This window comes from Dipodomys merriami, unplaced genomic scaffold, assembly GCF_024711535.1.
Source record: "Dipodomys merriami isolate MVZ:Mamm:240054 unplaced genomic scaffold, mDipMer1.0.p SCAF_2, whole genome shotgun sequence".
NCBI lineage: Eukaryota > Metazoa > Chordata > Mammalia > Rodentia > Heteromyidae > Dipodomys > Dipodomys merriami.
Window position 1 is genome coordinate 98,247,076 of NW_027203381.1, and position 15,943 is coordinate 98,263,018.

The 15,943-nt window shown below is 33.0% G+C and overlaps 1 protein-coding gene across 2 annotated transcripts in view; it reads left to right on the forward strand.

The window, feature by feature from the left end:
- Gbe1 (1,4-alpha-glucan branching enzyme 1) overlaps positions 1–15,943 on the forward strand; it is a 210,857-nt gene that overhangs the window by 177,915 nt on the left and 16,999 nt on the right. For both annotated transcript variants that reach the window (XM_070030451.1, XM_070030450.1), the window contains exons 13-14: positions 1,568–1,752; positions 3,297–3,427. In XM_070030451.1, the coding sequence (XP_069886552.1) occupies positions 1,568–1,752; positions 3,297–3,427 (316 nt within the window). The remainder of the gene's footprint in view (positions 1–1,567; positions 1,753–3,296; positions 3,428–15,943) is intronic.

Here is a 15,943-nt window from a genome sequence, read left to right on the forward strand (position 1 = left end):
AGTTACATGAGCAAGGTAAGGAGTACATTTCCTATTGAGCATTGTTGCCTCCTCCTTTGTTTCAATTGACTGAACTATTAGAATTTAGTAAAATGTTTGCAGATGCTTTATTTTTGTGAAATTGCTATAGGGTTTGAATTGCTATACTTTTTAAAAAATTTTAGATGGTCTAGCCCTGTAAAATTAAATGTAACTTGCAGTGTTTCTTGGCAAAGTTTACTATTTGAAGTCCCTATAGTAAATCATTTGGAATTAAATCCTAGCTTATTAGGATTTATTTATTAGAATGTTAATATGCTAGTTTCTTTGAAGTAGGAAGTGTCGATAATACAAAGCACATTAATGTGTTGCTTTGGGAATATGTATTAGTAAAAATATGAATAAATTTATCCTTATACAATTTTGGCCTGTAAAATGAGTGGAAAAAGAATCAAACAGCTCTACAATCCAAGTACATTGGTCATGTAAGTTTTTACTTCTGAGACAAATTTGTGGCTTTGGAAAATATTGTTATTATAGTGGCACATGAAGGTACATTTAGAAAAAAATTTAAATTTTAGGGGAAAACACTTTAAATTAGTAACTAAATAGGGACAAACAAAAGGAGACATTCAAATCTAATTATCAGGTCAAATACTATATTATATATTTTTTTAATTTATTGGATCTCTAGATCTAATCATTTAGTGAGAAATAATGTTTAAATGGATTCTTCAGTTAGGTGTGCCAGCTGTACACACACATACACACACACACACACATACACACACACAATTTCAGAAGAAGACACACATGTAATGATAGAAAATAGATATTAAAAGGAATCAAGGAAAATAATATAAATGTGGCTTGGATTTCTGTAACACCTGAAATACACAATATGTTTGCCTAAAGATTGTGATAGAAAACATGGTTATTTTAATCACACAAAGTAAACTTTAATGCTTATTTTGTACTTAGTATTATATATGTTAGGTTGAACAAATCCCTTAACTGCCCAGAGCTCTGAATTTCTCATCTGTGAAATGAATATAATAGAGGATTCCTTAGAGGATCAAAAAGCAACAGTATATACAAAGCCAGTGGAAATTGTAAAGCATAGTTATAGGTTGCAGAGGTTACAGAGATAGAGATTTTCAGAAATTCCTCTGAGATCTCCTAGATTATTTCAGAGATGAGGTAAGTGTGATGAATGTAATTGTCCTCATTTGCACATGAGGACACCAAGATGTATAATCAGGAATGAGTGTTCGAGGTAAAGCTGGACTGTAAGGCTTCAGAATCCAAATGCACTTTCTTCACAAAACCACTCTGGTTTTGAAGGTCTTTATATCTTTCTCAGAGTATAGTGATAATATTTTATACTCTGAACTAATTATAAGGACTTTCAAATCATATATCATGACATATATATGTGTGTGTATATACATATATATACATATACATATACATATACATATATATATACATATACATATACATATACATATATATATATACATACCATGAATTACTGATATTTGGGGTGATAGTTAACACTTTTTTTGTATGTTCTTGTTTGATACAGGAAATGAGTTTGGGCACCCTGAATGGTTAGACTTCCCAAGGAAAGGAAATAATGAGAGTTACCATTATGCCAGAAGACAGTTTCATTTAACTGATGACGACCTTCTTCGCTATAAACTCCTAAATAACTTTGACAGGGATATGAATAGATTGGAGGAAAGATGTGGCTGGCTTTCAGCTCCACAGGTAAGCTCTTTACTCTAAAAGTGATGTTTTAGTCACCAATGCTGACATGCTTAGAATGACAATCATTTTAAATCTATATGCAGATCTCCCAGACACTGCTTTGTTATTCAGTGTGTGGTTCACTGTAACATACTTCAGGTTGTCAAAACATGCCACTGAAATCTCTCCAGTAGATAATGGAAATCTGAAACAAAATGCCCTGTTTACTTTCCTGGTTAGTTTGTTCTTGTTTAAATTTAGTATTTTTATTTCAGTTGGTTAAACTAAATTATAAAAGCTCTCCCTGGAACACATTTTGCAGATTGCTGTGGAAATATCTTAATTATTTTGACTGCTTTTTCTTTATATAAATAATTATACTGTTATAAAGAAGCTACTTTGACAAAATGTAAGCTTTACTTTTTCCCCCTTCTTTATTGGTCTCTAACTTGTCATTTTGATTTGATGCCATTATACCTGTGTGTTGTTTAGTATTTTTCATGAGTCTGGATCTCCTTTGGAATTTAAGTTTTCAGTAAGTTTTATAAAATGTAATTAACAGGTGTAAATTTTATTCAGGTATTTTTTTCCTCCCCACTGCAAAAATTAGCATATAGTACGTGTTAGTTATAATCCATTTACTTTATATTGATGCTGTTTGAAATGACTGTTGATGTGCTTTTACACTGGTGTCTGGGTGTTTTTTTTTTCCGATGGTTGAACAAAGGTACTTATATATTCAGTAAGATTGGCTACATGACACCAGTGCCCTAATCACATTTATTAGTAATGCCATCTCCAGGAAAATGAGCAAAATGATGCTTCTTTTCAGTAGGAATGGTGTTGAATATCAAAAGACATACTGTTTACGCTAGAGCCAAGTTCCCATTTCTAAATCACCAAGAGTGAGGCTGTTTCTGTGCCTGCATGCAAGTCCTCTCCACGCTGAGCTAGGGCAGGAGGCTGTTGAAAAGCAGAGGCTAGTTGTAGCCTTCTGGGGATGCATGATGTTTCACATAAGAAGGGTGCAACCGTAGTTTCTTTTCAGACTTGTTTTGAGAACAGAAACACCCACCATATTTTAATGGGCTTTAGTTTGCCTATGATTTTGATTACATAGTATACAAATGTATGATTTGTAGAATAACTATAATTTCAGAATCTAGATATAGTAACATTAAATTTTGAAAAGTAATATTTTATGTACCTTGACATATTATTCTGGGGATTAAAAATATTCCTAAGGAACGTGCACTTATAAGTAGATTTATTACAAATGAATACTTGATATATAATGCGGATCCTGTGATTTTACTTAAAACCTAAGCCACAGCACTAATCGGTGCTTCATTTGAGATTAGCAGGTGACTAGCAAGATGTTTATGTTCTCTCTGCAATAGGTGACATTGTCATAAGTGTTCTAGATAGCAAAATTAGAGCGTGTTAAAAATAAAAATTTCTGGAACTTTCAGCAGTGAACAAGATTATTAAGAAAAATAAAAGGACTTTCCCATAATAGCTGCATCGCAGTGTTATTTAAAGGTAACATATGTGAATTATTACAGGCCTATGTGAGTGAAAAGCATGAAGGCAATAAGATCATCGCTTTTGAGAGAGCAAACCTTCTTTTCATTTTCAACTTCCATCCAAGCAAGAGCTATACTGATTACCGGGTTGGAACAGCATTGCCAGGAAAATATCCTTTTCGTTGAAGTGAAGAGGGCTATTTGAGTTCAGGGTTTTATTATTATTATTATTATATTGGTGGATAAGAAAAACTAACATTGATCTTGCTTTCTTCTGAAAAATGAGGAACTTCAAATAGTTAATTGATAAAACTTATCTCACTTATACTGAATTATTCCTGAGCTATAATCTGAGGCTAGAAAGTATGATTCTGAACATTTTCAGATAGTACCATTCATGGTCATTTGTCTTTATGAAAACATTGCATAAGTTGTCACTGAGAATCACCTTCTTCCTTTTCTCCACTTCTTGGGGAAGATCAGATTGTGCTTGGGAAGATGGAGTCGTTTTCCTATCTCTTCCTTTAAAGATATGGAAAATGGCCATCTTTAAAAGCCTTAGTGAGTGAAGAGGCAGGTCACGGGAGCATGGAGTAAGCAACCGAAGTAGTTAGAGGATGTTTTGATGTCTGTCTGTATTCATTTTCTTACTGTTTCATTTCTTTCTTAATATTAGTAGGAATCTTTTCACTGAAAGCCTATACCAGCTCTGTGTGTAAGGATAGAAAGCTGCTTGGCATGTACGATTATTGCCAGCATTTACAATAGGAAGACAGCACAACACAGAAGTATTCTAATTTTGAAAATCATTATGAAGCAAAAGTATAATGCAGGTATAAAAAAATTATCAAAGTGATGTTCAGAAGGGTTACAGTTACATAAGTAAGGTATGATTACATTTTTAACTTGTTACCCCTCCCTCATTTTTCTCCTTCTTTCCCTGCTTCCCAATCTGTACTCCCCCCCACCCAACTTGTACAGATCATTTGCAAAATATTTTCTTGTGAGTATCGCTGTTAGATAGGTTTCTACTTTGTCCTTTGTCTTAGCATTTTGTTGTTCCCCTTCCCTTCCCTAGTTCAGATAAACATATATACAATACCCAGGGTCAATATAGTATTAGAATGCCTACCTAGTGCAATAAGACAAGATGCAAACATAAAGGAGATCCAAATAGGCAAAGATGACATAAAACTCTCCCTCTTTTCAGACAACATGATCTTGTATTTAAAGAATGTCATAGACTCTACTCTGAAGTTACTCAAGCTGATCTGAAACTTTGGCAAAGTAGCAGGTGTAATGCAGCTTTTAAAGACATAATGACTCTTACTGGATTCATGAAAACAATGGCAACTGCAGAACATATTAGCACAGAAATAATTTACTTCTCCTCTGAAGCGCCAACAGTTATATCTGACCCTTGATCAAAATGCCTGGCATCAACATGAAATCCCCGTATGGTCTCAGATACAATAAGAAAAGGTCTTTGTTCAATAGGTAATTCAAAAACAAAACAAAAGCAAAAATGTATTTCTTACTTAAAAATAATACTAAGTAAAGGTTTCTCTGGCACTTGACAATATAGAGTTCCCTAGTGCCTTCTTTCTACCTTCCTATTGTGATGTCTGTCAATGATATATTGACACATGTTATAAGACAAGATTAAGGATTTTGAGTTTTACCTACCTCTGCATATAAGAAAACACAGTTTATTTTCTGTGTCTTGTCAAGAACATGTGACAAGAAAAAGAAAAATAGATAAAGAGAGAGAACCTGATATTAAGGGAAATAATTTTAAGCCTGGATGCTCTTTGAGTAGAACAAATTGAGAAGGCCATTGTAGTGATTGGAAAACGCAGATTATCCATGGATAAAGAATGGACAGTACAAAGCTAGGCCTGTAATCCTATGTATGCAGGAGGCTGAGATCTGAACATCATGGTTTGAAGTCAGGCCAGGCAGGAAAGACCTTGAGACTCTTTCTTTTTTTAATTTTAATTTTATGGTCAAGGTGATATACAGAGGGGTTATATGTATGTAAGTTAGTTTCTTATCAAACTTGTTACCCCCTCCCTCATTTTTCTCCCTCTTTCCCTCCTCTCTACCCCTCCACAAGTTGTACCGATCATTTCCAACATATTGTCTTGTAATATTGCTGTTACCTTGGTTTCCCCTTTGTTTTTTGTCTCGCCTTTCCTTCTCTAATTCAGATAAAAGTATATATAATACCCAGGGTACCAAAATAAAATATCATGCCAACAGAAGATAAACCATAGGGGAAAAAACACAAAAGAAAAAGTATTATATCTCATTTGTCATGGAAAGAGGAAACAGAAAGGTTAAGATATCCTGGTTATAATGTTTAATATTTTAATTAGGTTTGAATCTTATATGCAGATTAATAAATCAAATAAATGTGGGGGGGAAGAAAAAAAGAAATCACGTAGTACATTGAAAACAGTGACAACATAGAAAAACCTCTTGTGTCCATGTCTTGGAATTCATTTCGCTTAGCTTCATCCTATATGGTCATATGTACATAGACAACTATTGAGCTGTTCTGCTCATCTGCTAAGATTGTCCTAAACATACATTACTTATTACAAATAAGTGAAACCATGGGACCTATAAGTCCTTCCATTTTCTTACAAATGGGGCCATGTCATTCTTTCTGAAGGAAGCATAGAATTCATATATATATATATATATATATATATATATATATATATATATATATATATATATATATATTCATATATATGTGTATACATATAGCCACGTTTTCTTTTTTTGGGGGGGTGAACTCTGGGCCTGGGCACTCTCCTTCAGCTCAAGGCTAGCGCTCTACCACTTGAGCCACAGTGCCACTTCTGGCTTTTTTCTTTTTGCTTATGTGGTGCTAAGGAATCGAACCCAGGGCCTCATGCATGCAAAGCAAGTGCTCTACCACTGAGCCACCTTCCCAGCTCTATAGCCACATTTTCTTAATTCATTCATCTACTGAGGGGCATGTGGGTTGGTTCCATATCTTAGCTATGGTAAATAATGCTGCACTTATCTACAATTAAACAGCAAAAAGGCAACACTAGAGATGTAGCTCAAGTGGTAGAGTACTGTCTGAACATAAAAGCTCAGAGACAATACCCAGGCCCTGAGTTCAAGTCTCAGGATCAGCACAAAATATGGGAAAAAAACAACAATAAACAATGGTTAATACAATGGATTTAGGAAATGTTGACTATAAAAAGAAGTTCTAAGAGATAAATCTAAACAGATTATGATAAACTATGTTAATTGGTTTATTTTTCTATGGTTTTGTAGTGAGTTGATAAATGGAAAACATGACTTGATAAAATGTATGCTTTAGGAAAAGTTCCCATGGTTCAGTCCATGGGAGTTTTGTACAAATATATATTAGAAATACAGATAATAGTGGTGAGAGATTGTAGTATGCCTAAATAATTGATTATGAACTGAGATTTTGACATCACAATAGAAAAGGCAATATGACATGCTTTCATGTAGTGAAAGGATTCAGGAGCTATTTGGGGATAGAAGTGGACATGGCACTGGAGGGCTGAGGACAATGTTACTTCTTTAGATAGCAACATGTGATGCCACCAGCTATGGGTATAGAAAATATGATTTTTAGACAGGTGCCTGTGGCTCACGCCTGTAATCCTAGCTACTCAGTGGCTGAGATCTGAGGATCACGGTTCAAAGCCAGCCCAAGCAGGAAAGTCCATGAGACTCTTATCTCCAAAAAACCACTCTGAAAAATGGAAATGATACTATGGCTCAAGTGGTAGGGTGCTTGCCTTGAGCTGAAGAGCTGAGGGTTAGTACCCAGGCCCAGAGTTCAAGCCCCATGACAACAACAACAACAAAAAATATGTATATGATTTTAATTTAAGATTGTCAAAAATAAAAGTGGAAATGCTATTTTTCTGTGATGACATTGAGGAGAAAAGTTGAGTTCAGATTAATGTGATCTTATCAAATCTGTTCACAAAGGAGTACTGAATGAAATCATATGTATTAACAGTATATTTTATTGAGTGGAACCCACATATAAGATAAGCTTATCTACAGGCTTATGCTGGAATCTGAAATCATGGTTTTGTTTTGATAAACCTTGAGTCTCCTGAAGTATGGTACCTACTGGGTGGAAATTTTCTTTTACTAAATAAATACTGGGGGTTTTGTATTAACAACATATTTTGAAACTATACTGTTTGAAACTATACTATTATTTTAATACAGACATTTTCAAAAATGGGGCTGTCTCTTTCCAAAACTGATAGTTGAAAAGTCACTTATTTGCTAGATCTTAAGAAAAGTATCAAAACATTAGTCTTAGGTCATTTAATGAATCATGTCTACTACAGGTTTGTGTTCATAAGACACAACCAATGCAAGAAATGTTTGTTTTTTTACTACTTATATCATTCATGATATTGTCAATAAGAATAGCTAATTTACTGGGGGGGCGGGGGAAGGATGGGATGGGAAGGGAAAACAAAGGAGGAGGCTACAATGCTTGATAAGAAATGTACTCATTATCTTGCCCATGTAATTGTAACCCTTCTGTACAGTATTTTCACAATAAAAAAGTGCTTAAAAAAACAATAGCTAATTTACATATGTAATTGTTTTCACTAAAGACATTGGCATTTTAGTGTCTCTTTGAAAGCACAGAAAGTATTAAGAGATAATGGTCTGGATGTCCAATGGAAGAATTTTACTACAATTAGGACTATGGAATGGAGGGATAAGGGAACTATGAGAGTATTTTTATCATAACTTATGCCACACTTTCTAATTAGTTATTTAAAAATGACAATAAATGCATATCCTACAATCATCTAGATTATGACAAGCTTTGTGTTCCAACCTCTTTCAGTGTGTCAGTCCCATCTAGAAATTCCATCACAGGCAGAGGGAACTTAATAGCATCTCACTATCTCACAGGACAAATACTAATATCACATTAAATATTTAAAATATGATCCTAAGGTAAGACAAGGTGATACATTCCTATAATCCTACCTACTAGGGAGGCAGAAGCAGAGGCTCACAAATTCAAAGCCGGCCTAGGCAAAATTCAGGAGACATTCTATTAGCACCAAATTATACAGAGTGTGGGATGTAGCTTAGGAAGTACAATGTTCGCATACAGACACTAAGTTCAGCCCACATTTTCAAGATATGTGTGTATGCAAAATTACCATTAATATATGTACCTTTAAATATTAATGTCACTATATTTTTCCTCTAGAGAATATGCGCTCTAGGAATAGTTCTTCTGCCAGTATATAACAAATTAACAGATTCATTATTCTGTATGTCCTTTATTCAAATCAGAAAGGTTATTTAATGTGCTTCTTATACAATACTAACCTTCTCCCCCAAACTTCCCTATTCAGAAATTTTTGATTTTTATTCTTTTTTAAAATAAAATTTCATTTCCCCTAGATTGAATCTCCAGAAAGAACATCACCATATTGCAGATATGGCATGACCAATTTATATTGAGTCATATTACCTTCCTTTTCTGGAGTACTACTGTCTTTGTAGCAGAGCAAAAAGAATATTAGTTCTATCTCAAACTCACTTTGTGCATTCAAAGAAAACAAATCTTAGGTTTTTTCTTAGAATGTTTCTAGTGTATTCTCATCTCTCTGCTATTCTTTATTCAGTTAACAATTTAGCTCAGATTTCCAAATGTAACACTGAACATGTGAACATGCAATAAATATATTAACTTTTGCATGTAAATAAAGAATATGTAGTAGGACAGTTCTTTGTTTCTGATGTGTTGAGTTTGTACCATCTTCCCTAAGCAGCAGAGAGGTCTCTTCTTTCAACTTCTTGTTCCTCCAGTTTTGGCTTTAAGAGATTTTTTTTCCTATTTGTTGCTTCTCTATCATCATCATCATCATTGTTATTGTTATCTTTAAATAATTGTACAAAGGAGTTGTGATTTTGTCATTTAACAAATTACTTTATGAATACAATACACCTTAAGTGATATCACCCTTTCATTATTCTCCCGCATCTCTCCCTACAGCAGCCTGTCCTTCAATTTTCTAAATTTTGTAGGATATTCATTAAATTTATGACTGTGTTCTCCCTTCCCTTCCTTTCCTTTGTCTGTCCTTCACCCCTTGCCCCCATCCTCTACCATTTGAGTGCCCCTTTTCTGGTAATCATTTTATTGGACTGTCAGCCTTTCTAAGGAATTAGACTAATTGAATTCTCACCTGAAAATATAATAACTAGACTAATATACCTGTGTACACTTGCATATAACCCAATGTATTTACTAGCACAGTTATAAATTAGTTCTAGCTTCCACACATGAGAGAAAGCATTCATCCTTTGACTCCTTGGTCCAGATTTTACATTAGCACATCTAGAATGTTATATAAATCACATTTCTTTTTGATTTTATTCTTTTCCCTCCAAATTACTTATTACCTCATGATGATACAAAAACTTTAGATCTAGAAAATATTTTGAAATTAGTGATTTTATACTGTATTTTCTGACTTTACCAAAGTACTCTCTGCTTTACATACTCCAACTACTGAGCAAGTAAATTGAATACTGATTTTCACTGTGAAGAATCCACAGTGGAAAGATTGCATGTATTAATCAAGGAAAAAAATTCATCAAATTTTTAATACCCAGGAAAGCAGTATCTAGTGCCAGAACAAATTTAAAGTTTCTAGAGAAGTCATTTGAACTTTTTTTCTGTCACGATGGATGAAATATATACTTTCCGTAGGTAACCTTTCTGAATTCTTGAGCAGTATCAGTTTTTGAACCTGTATATCAAATGGCAAGGCATCAACTTTCTCTTAGATCTGGGGAGAGTAGATGGTGGCTGTCGTCTCCGGAAACTGTTGTAAAGAGAGCTGTTTGGAAGTACTGCCAGGATAGGTAGAAAAAACACTTTAACATGCTTTCAGCTATCTTCAAAATAATAAGACCATATTTGAAAAAAAAAAAATGAAAAGCCAGTCTAACTTGTATCAATAAGATTTTGGGCTTGGCCTTCATGGTGACTTAATAGTGCATCTACAAAGGATCCTGTGGCTAAGTTTTTTTTTGGGGGGGGGCGGGGAGAGAATGATCCAATTACAGCAGCAAAAACATTTCCCCATATACTTTCTACTAGTTGTCTCTAGCCATTAACTTTAGTACGGTAATCACCTGTGCTCTTCAATAGACTAGCAATAGACTAATGCAGAGCTGAGACCTAAAAGTACTTGGCAAATAGGCAGATTTTTCATGGCTAGCAAGATAGAATACATCTTTCTGATGTGTTATATTTGCTTGTCATTTCACATTGTTTGGCTGAAAAGAAAGAAGCAGTTCCCTTTTATCATCTGAATCATCATATCTCCTTAGTTTCATTTCTTCATCTAAAATGCTGTCAAATCAGTATTGAATCAAGCTGAAAACTGCAAGCCCATAAGGAAAAATTGTTTTTCTCTAATCCATTTTCAGTAATGCAAGTGATGGTACCATATTTCAAGTGATACAAAAGGGAATCTGGTATTGTGATATCTCTTTGGAAGGCTTCTGTTTGTTAACCATTTTCATTAACTAGTTAAAGTGCTTAGCCATGCTATAAAATAGGTTGTATTATCCTTGTGTAAAAGACCAGACTAAAGCCTGTAAGTCCTTGAGTCTTTCCTTCTAATGCTTATTGTTGAAAGTCAAGTAGTGTAGCATCTTACAAGGCCCATGTTACACCATGATGCATCTTTCTGTCTTTTACCACTATGTACCTGTGGTTGGGTATGGTCACAGTAGTGAATTTATTAACAATTTATTTCAGTAATGGTTAAAATTATTTTGATAGAAGTCTGTGGGAAAAGGAACATTAGAAAATGGCACAAAAATCCATGTCACTGGCATGTCATTTAACCTCTCCCATTACCTCCCCATCTCCACAAAATCTTTTCCAAATAATTTTCCTTGTATTCTGTTACTACTATCTTCCAAAACAAAATACTTAAAAGAAAAATATAGATACGGGTCAATTATTATGATTTTTCTGTGTTCTAGAGTGATATATCAATATGTCATGGCTCTGTATTTCAAGTTAAACGGCCATATCAAAGTTTACTGGGTATTATTCAATTTAAGCTGAACACTTCATAGCTTATTCATATGTTATATGACTTGGTGTTAATAGATTACTAATGGTATGAGACTATAAACAACAGAGAAGTCACATTTTAAAGAACGTGTTTGAATGCTGTATGGAGAAGTGGACTTCATAGTGAAGTCCATTTGATAGCCCCATTTCCAAATGGCATTTCAAACTGTCACAGTATCGAGATATGAAGAAGTGTGAGCACAAATGGCACTTACAACAAATACACAAATGTCTATCAATATTTTACAACTAAAGGAAAGGAGGAGTAAATAGCTGGATTGGATCTGGGCTCTTAGAAATATTTTCATAAAACTGCTGTATGATAGTTTTCTTAATCTAAATACAGTCTCTGCATTTTACCTATTCACAGAGTTTCTAATAAGGAAATAAATTCATCCGGATGATTCCCACGGTGTGACTGCTGAAGGCAGAGATGTTGATGTGAGTTGCTTAGTTTAGAGAGGACATGGAAGCTTGAGTTACTATAATAAAATGCTGTGTATATTAGAATCTACGCTTTATGCAAAAATAAAAACAAAGAACTATGCATTTTTGCAAAGATCATATGGTACAAAATGAAAGTTACTTTTTGGATTTTATATTCTAGATTGTAGCTTCTACTTTTCCAGTTTATAGATGCTTGGTAAAAACAAAAGTAAAGATAAAAGATTTCCTCATGAGAGTTCTACACACTGAACAGATGCAAGCATATTTCTTTTTCTTTTGAGTGCATATGTGTGTCCCTTTGTGTTTGCTGCAACTTTATGATCTTTATGTGAGCAGAGAGAAATAATCCTATCAAAAATTTAGTAGGACCTTTTGTTTCCATAGCTTCAAAATACTCATATATGTACATATATGTATCTATATATACTTGTGTGTGGCTATTGTGTATGTATATTTTTACACACATTCTGAATTCCATATTGCAATATAAAAGTATCACAATTCTATGTTTAGAGTTAACTCATATGATCCAACTAATATATATGTAAATATATGTAAATGTACATATATATGTACATTCATTGTCTAGGGACAATACTTAGAACAATGGGAAACCCTTTTCTGCAAAGGTCCGTTTAGATAATGACAACATTCATGTGCCATACAGAATTATCAGTACTAGTAGACACTAGCAGACAGCCAATGGAAAGCATAGGAAAAGCATGTGTGTCTGACACACATGTACCTTATAGATTCATAGGTTTATGAGGCTCAAAGTTTCCCTTTCTCTGCTTTTTAAAACATTACTTAGGAGTGTTTTAGATTATTTTTCATTGTTAATGAACTCTAAAAATTTCTGTGATTTAATGACACTAACTGTATTTAGCTTTATTTTATTTTCTAGGAATTTGATGAGTTTCACAAAGAAAAATGTTTTTATGTTTAAAATACTATAATTATAATAATACTTTTAGATTAAATATATACATACATATGCATAAAATAATTAAACAAATGAATAATAAGCCTATATTGCTAACATTTGTTTTATTGTTGTTTTATGACATAGTGGTATGGTGAAAGTGGATTTAGTTTTATTTGCTTGGAATAGTCACTACAGTGTTGGAAGTATTCAGAAACATTTCTGTTTTGGGGAAATTCATACCTCAATTGTAGAATATATCTTCTGGTTTTATAAATTCTTTAAATAATAACTCAGAACTTCAGTCTTTCATTTCTTTTTGGAAGGAAAAAATCAGAAAAAACTCTTAACTTTTGAAAACAATAGTATCATTAATGAGGAAAATATTTGGGCCCTTATGGTAACTTTAGGAACCATGAGCAATATATAGGTAAGCCAACTGTAATTCTATAAATGTAGTTTCTCTCAGTCTAATGATGGTGTAATGCCTAATTAAGTCCCATTAGTAAAAATTAATTTGTTTAATTATATTCCATTTTGTAGTTATAGGGCATCAACTCTTGAATAAGAAAGATGTGGGGACATTATTAAATAAAATCACTTAATTAATGTATAATCCAATGAAGTGTAGTCATATTACATTTTATTGGCAGGCAATTAAGCATTTGATTCCATAATATCCTCTTAAATAGAAAATTGCTGTAGTTGTCCATAAAGTTATAAACACTACTATGATATTTTTGTGGGGTTTTCCCCCTTTAACCTTTTATTCTTTGCAAAATAGTTTTCTCTTTCCAACCTGCACCCTCCCCCAACAGCTAAGGAAAACAAACAAAAAAAATTAGATAACTTACTTTTCCCGTAGTATTTACCTGATAATCTGATATTTTGATTTATTATTTTCTCAGGTTTGGTTTTTACACTAATAGCTTCCAAAAGCTCACATAACTTCTGTAACCTATATAAGTATTGTTTCCTGTTGCTCTACTGCTAAACAGAGAAATTTGTAAACGTAGAAAAATGTTTTTTTCTTTCTAGAATAATGGTAGAGACTATGCTCTAGAATATTATCTTCCCTTTGTTCACTTTCATCTCTACCCATTACTGAAAGCAGGGTTATTTACTGAGTTTTGATTTGCATTTCCCTGATAATTAGTGATGCCTTTTCACACAAATACAAAGTGGGGCATTTGTGCTTATTATTTGAAAAATAAAGCCTTATATTCAAGTGTTTTACCTATTGTCAAAACTGTGTGCTGTTGAGTAATCAAAGTTGCTTACATATTTAGGATATGAGATACATAAGGTTTTATCTGTTTAGCGATGATTTTTTTGCAAGTGTTTTAAGGCAGTGTCCGTTTTCATTCTAGCTTTCTTCACATCATGTATTGTACAAACACTTTTCTCCACTATGTAATCTTGGCAGTTTTGTCAAAGACTATCTATCTGGTCTTATTTCTGGGCTCATTCATTGTTCCTTTATTTCTATCTATATTTACATAGAGATATAAACATTATTTACATATAGACTATCACCATGTAGATACAGTTCTTTGGGGGCTTATTTCTGGGCTTTCTATTTTGTTCCATATATATTTCAGGACTTTTTTATTTCAATGAAAAATAATAGTGAAATTTTGATAAAACACTTAAAATCCTTTTGTTGCCAGACACCAATGGCTCCTACCTGTAATCCTAGCTACTCAGGAGTCTGGTATCTGAGGTTCTTAATTCGAAGTCAGATGAGGTAAGCAAAATGAGGTTTGTCTTTAAGTGGCAATTAATTATTTCCTCAAGTTTAGAAGAAACAAATGCACATAACATTTTAAACCCAAGGAATAGCCTGCAAAATGAAAATAATGAAAAAATATATCAGATATTCACAAATACATATACTACTAATCTGGGTCCTACATCACAACAAAAACAAAAGACAAGGTTGTTTAGATATTTATTTTAGTAAAGAGACACAAAATATATAACATTTATAATATGTTAAAAGTTGATAGAAGTAGAAATCATTCAGCTACAATGGAATATAAGATCATGTTTACTTTTTAGTTAAGCTGTACAGGATTGGCTACATCAGAAATAATATATGTCTCAGAGCATTAAGAAACATTTCTTTAAAAAAATGTTTAAATTCAAAGTTCATTTAAGCTTCAGATGGTTCTATGTAAAATCTGATTGAATTTTTATGTAAAAAATATAAACAACAGAAAAGGCCTTAGATATTAGTGAGAAGAAAAATGTAGGAAAAGGAAACACAAATAAACAGTATAGAGGGATTTTTTTTTCATCTCTTGAGTCAATAGTTTATATGGTACAGAGCTTGTGATAATCAAAGCTGCAGCACTAATAACTTGAGCATTTTCCTTGCTGCATACTGTGATAAACACTCCTAGAAGATTGCTTCAGTTAATCCCTGAAACAACTCTGATATATGACCTCATTTTCAAAGGAGAAACTGAGCCCCAACAAAGTTAACTAACTTTTTGGAGGTTATAATTAGCAGAACTAGGATCAGAAAATAGTTGTTGGACCCCAAATATCATGGATGAGTGTAGCAGTGTTTTAGGGTACAATCTCTTATCCCTGTCTATCTTCCTGACATGGTTGAAAGTAATGTTTTCTACTTATATTTATTTTTAAGAGACTTTCCAGTTTCTTCTTTAAAAAAAAATTAGATATATTGCATTTAATTCAATTGGAGGCTACCTTAGGGTAAGTTTGTGTGAAGGGAGTATTTTCTTTATTGCTTAAATCAAAGTTGTCTTAAAATGCAAAAGAAGATCTTGAGAGAGACAGAGATAGAGACAGACAGACAAATATTTATATGTGCATGAAGTAACTTCAAGTTGACTTAAACATATATGTCTAAAAGTTGAATAAAATTCATTTGAGTGTCTAAATGATTGGTGTTATGTCATTGAATTTATAAGTTCTTTTGATAATCTTTAATGACATAAATAACATACTTTTAGGGGAGGATAGGGTGGAATAGAACAGAAATGTGGCCATACTTTTTCATTTCTCCTTTGTGGTATTGAAACACAGTAACTTTTTTTAATATCTAAAATGTATGATCTATGAAAAGTTTCTAAATAGCTTTGTTGGAAATATTTTGTAGCGTATTTAGGACAC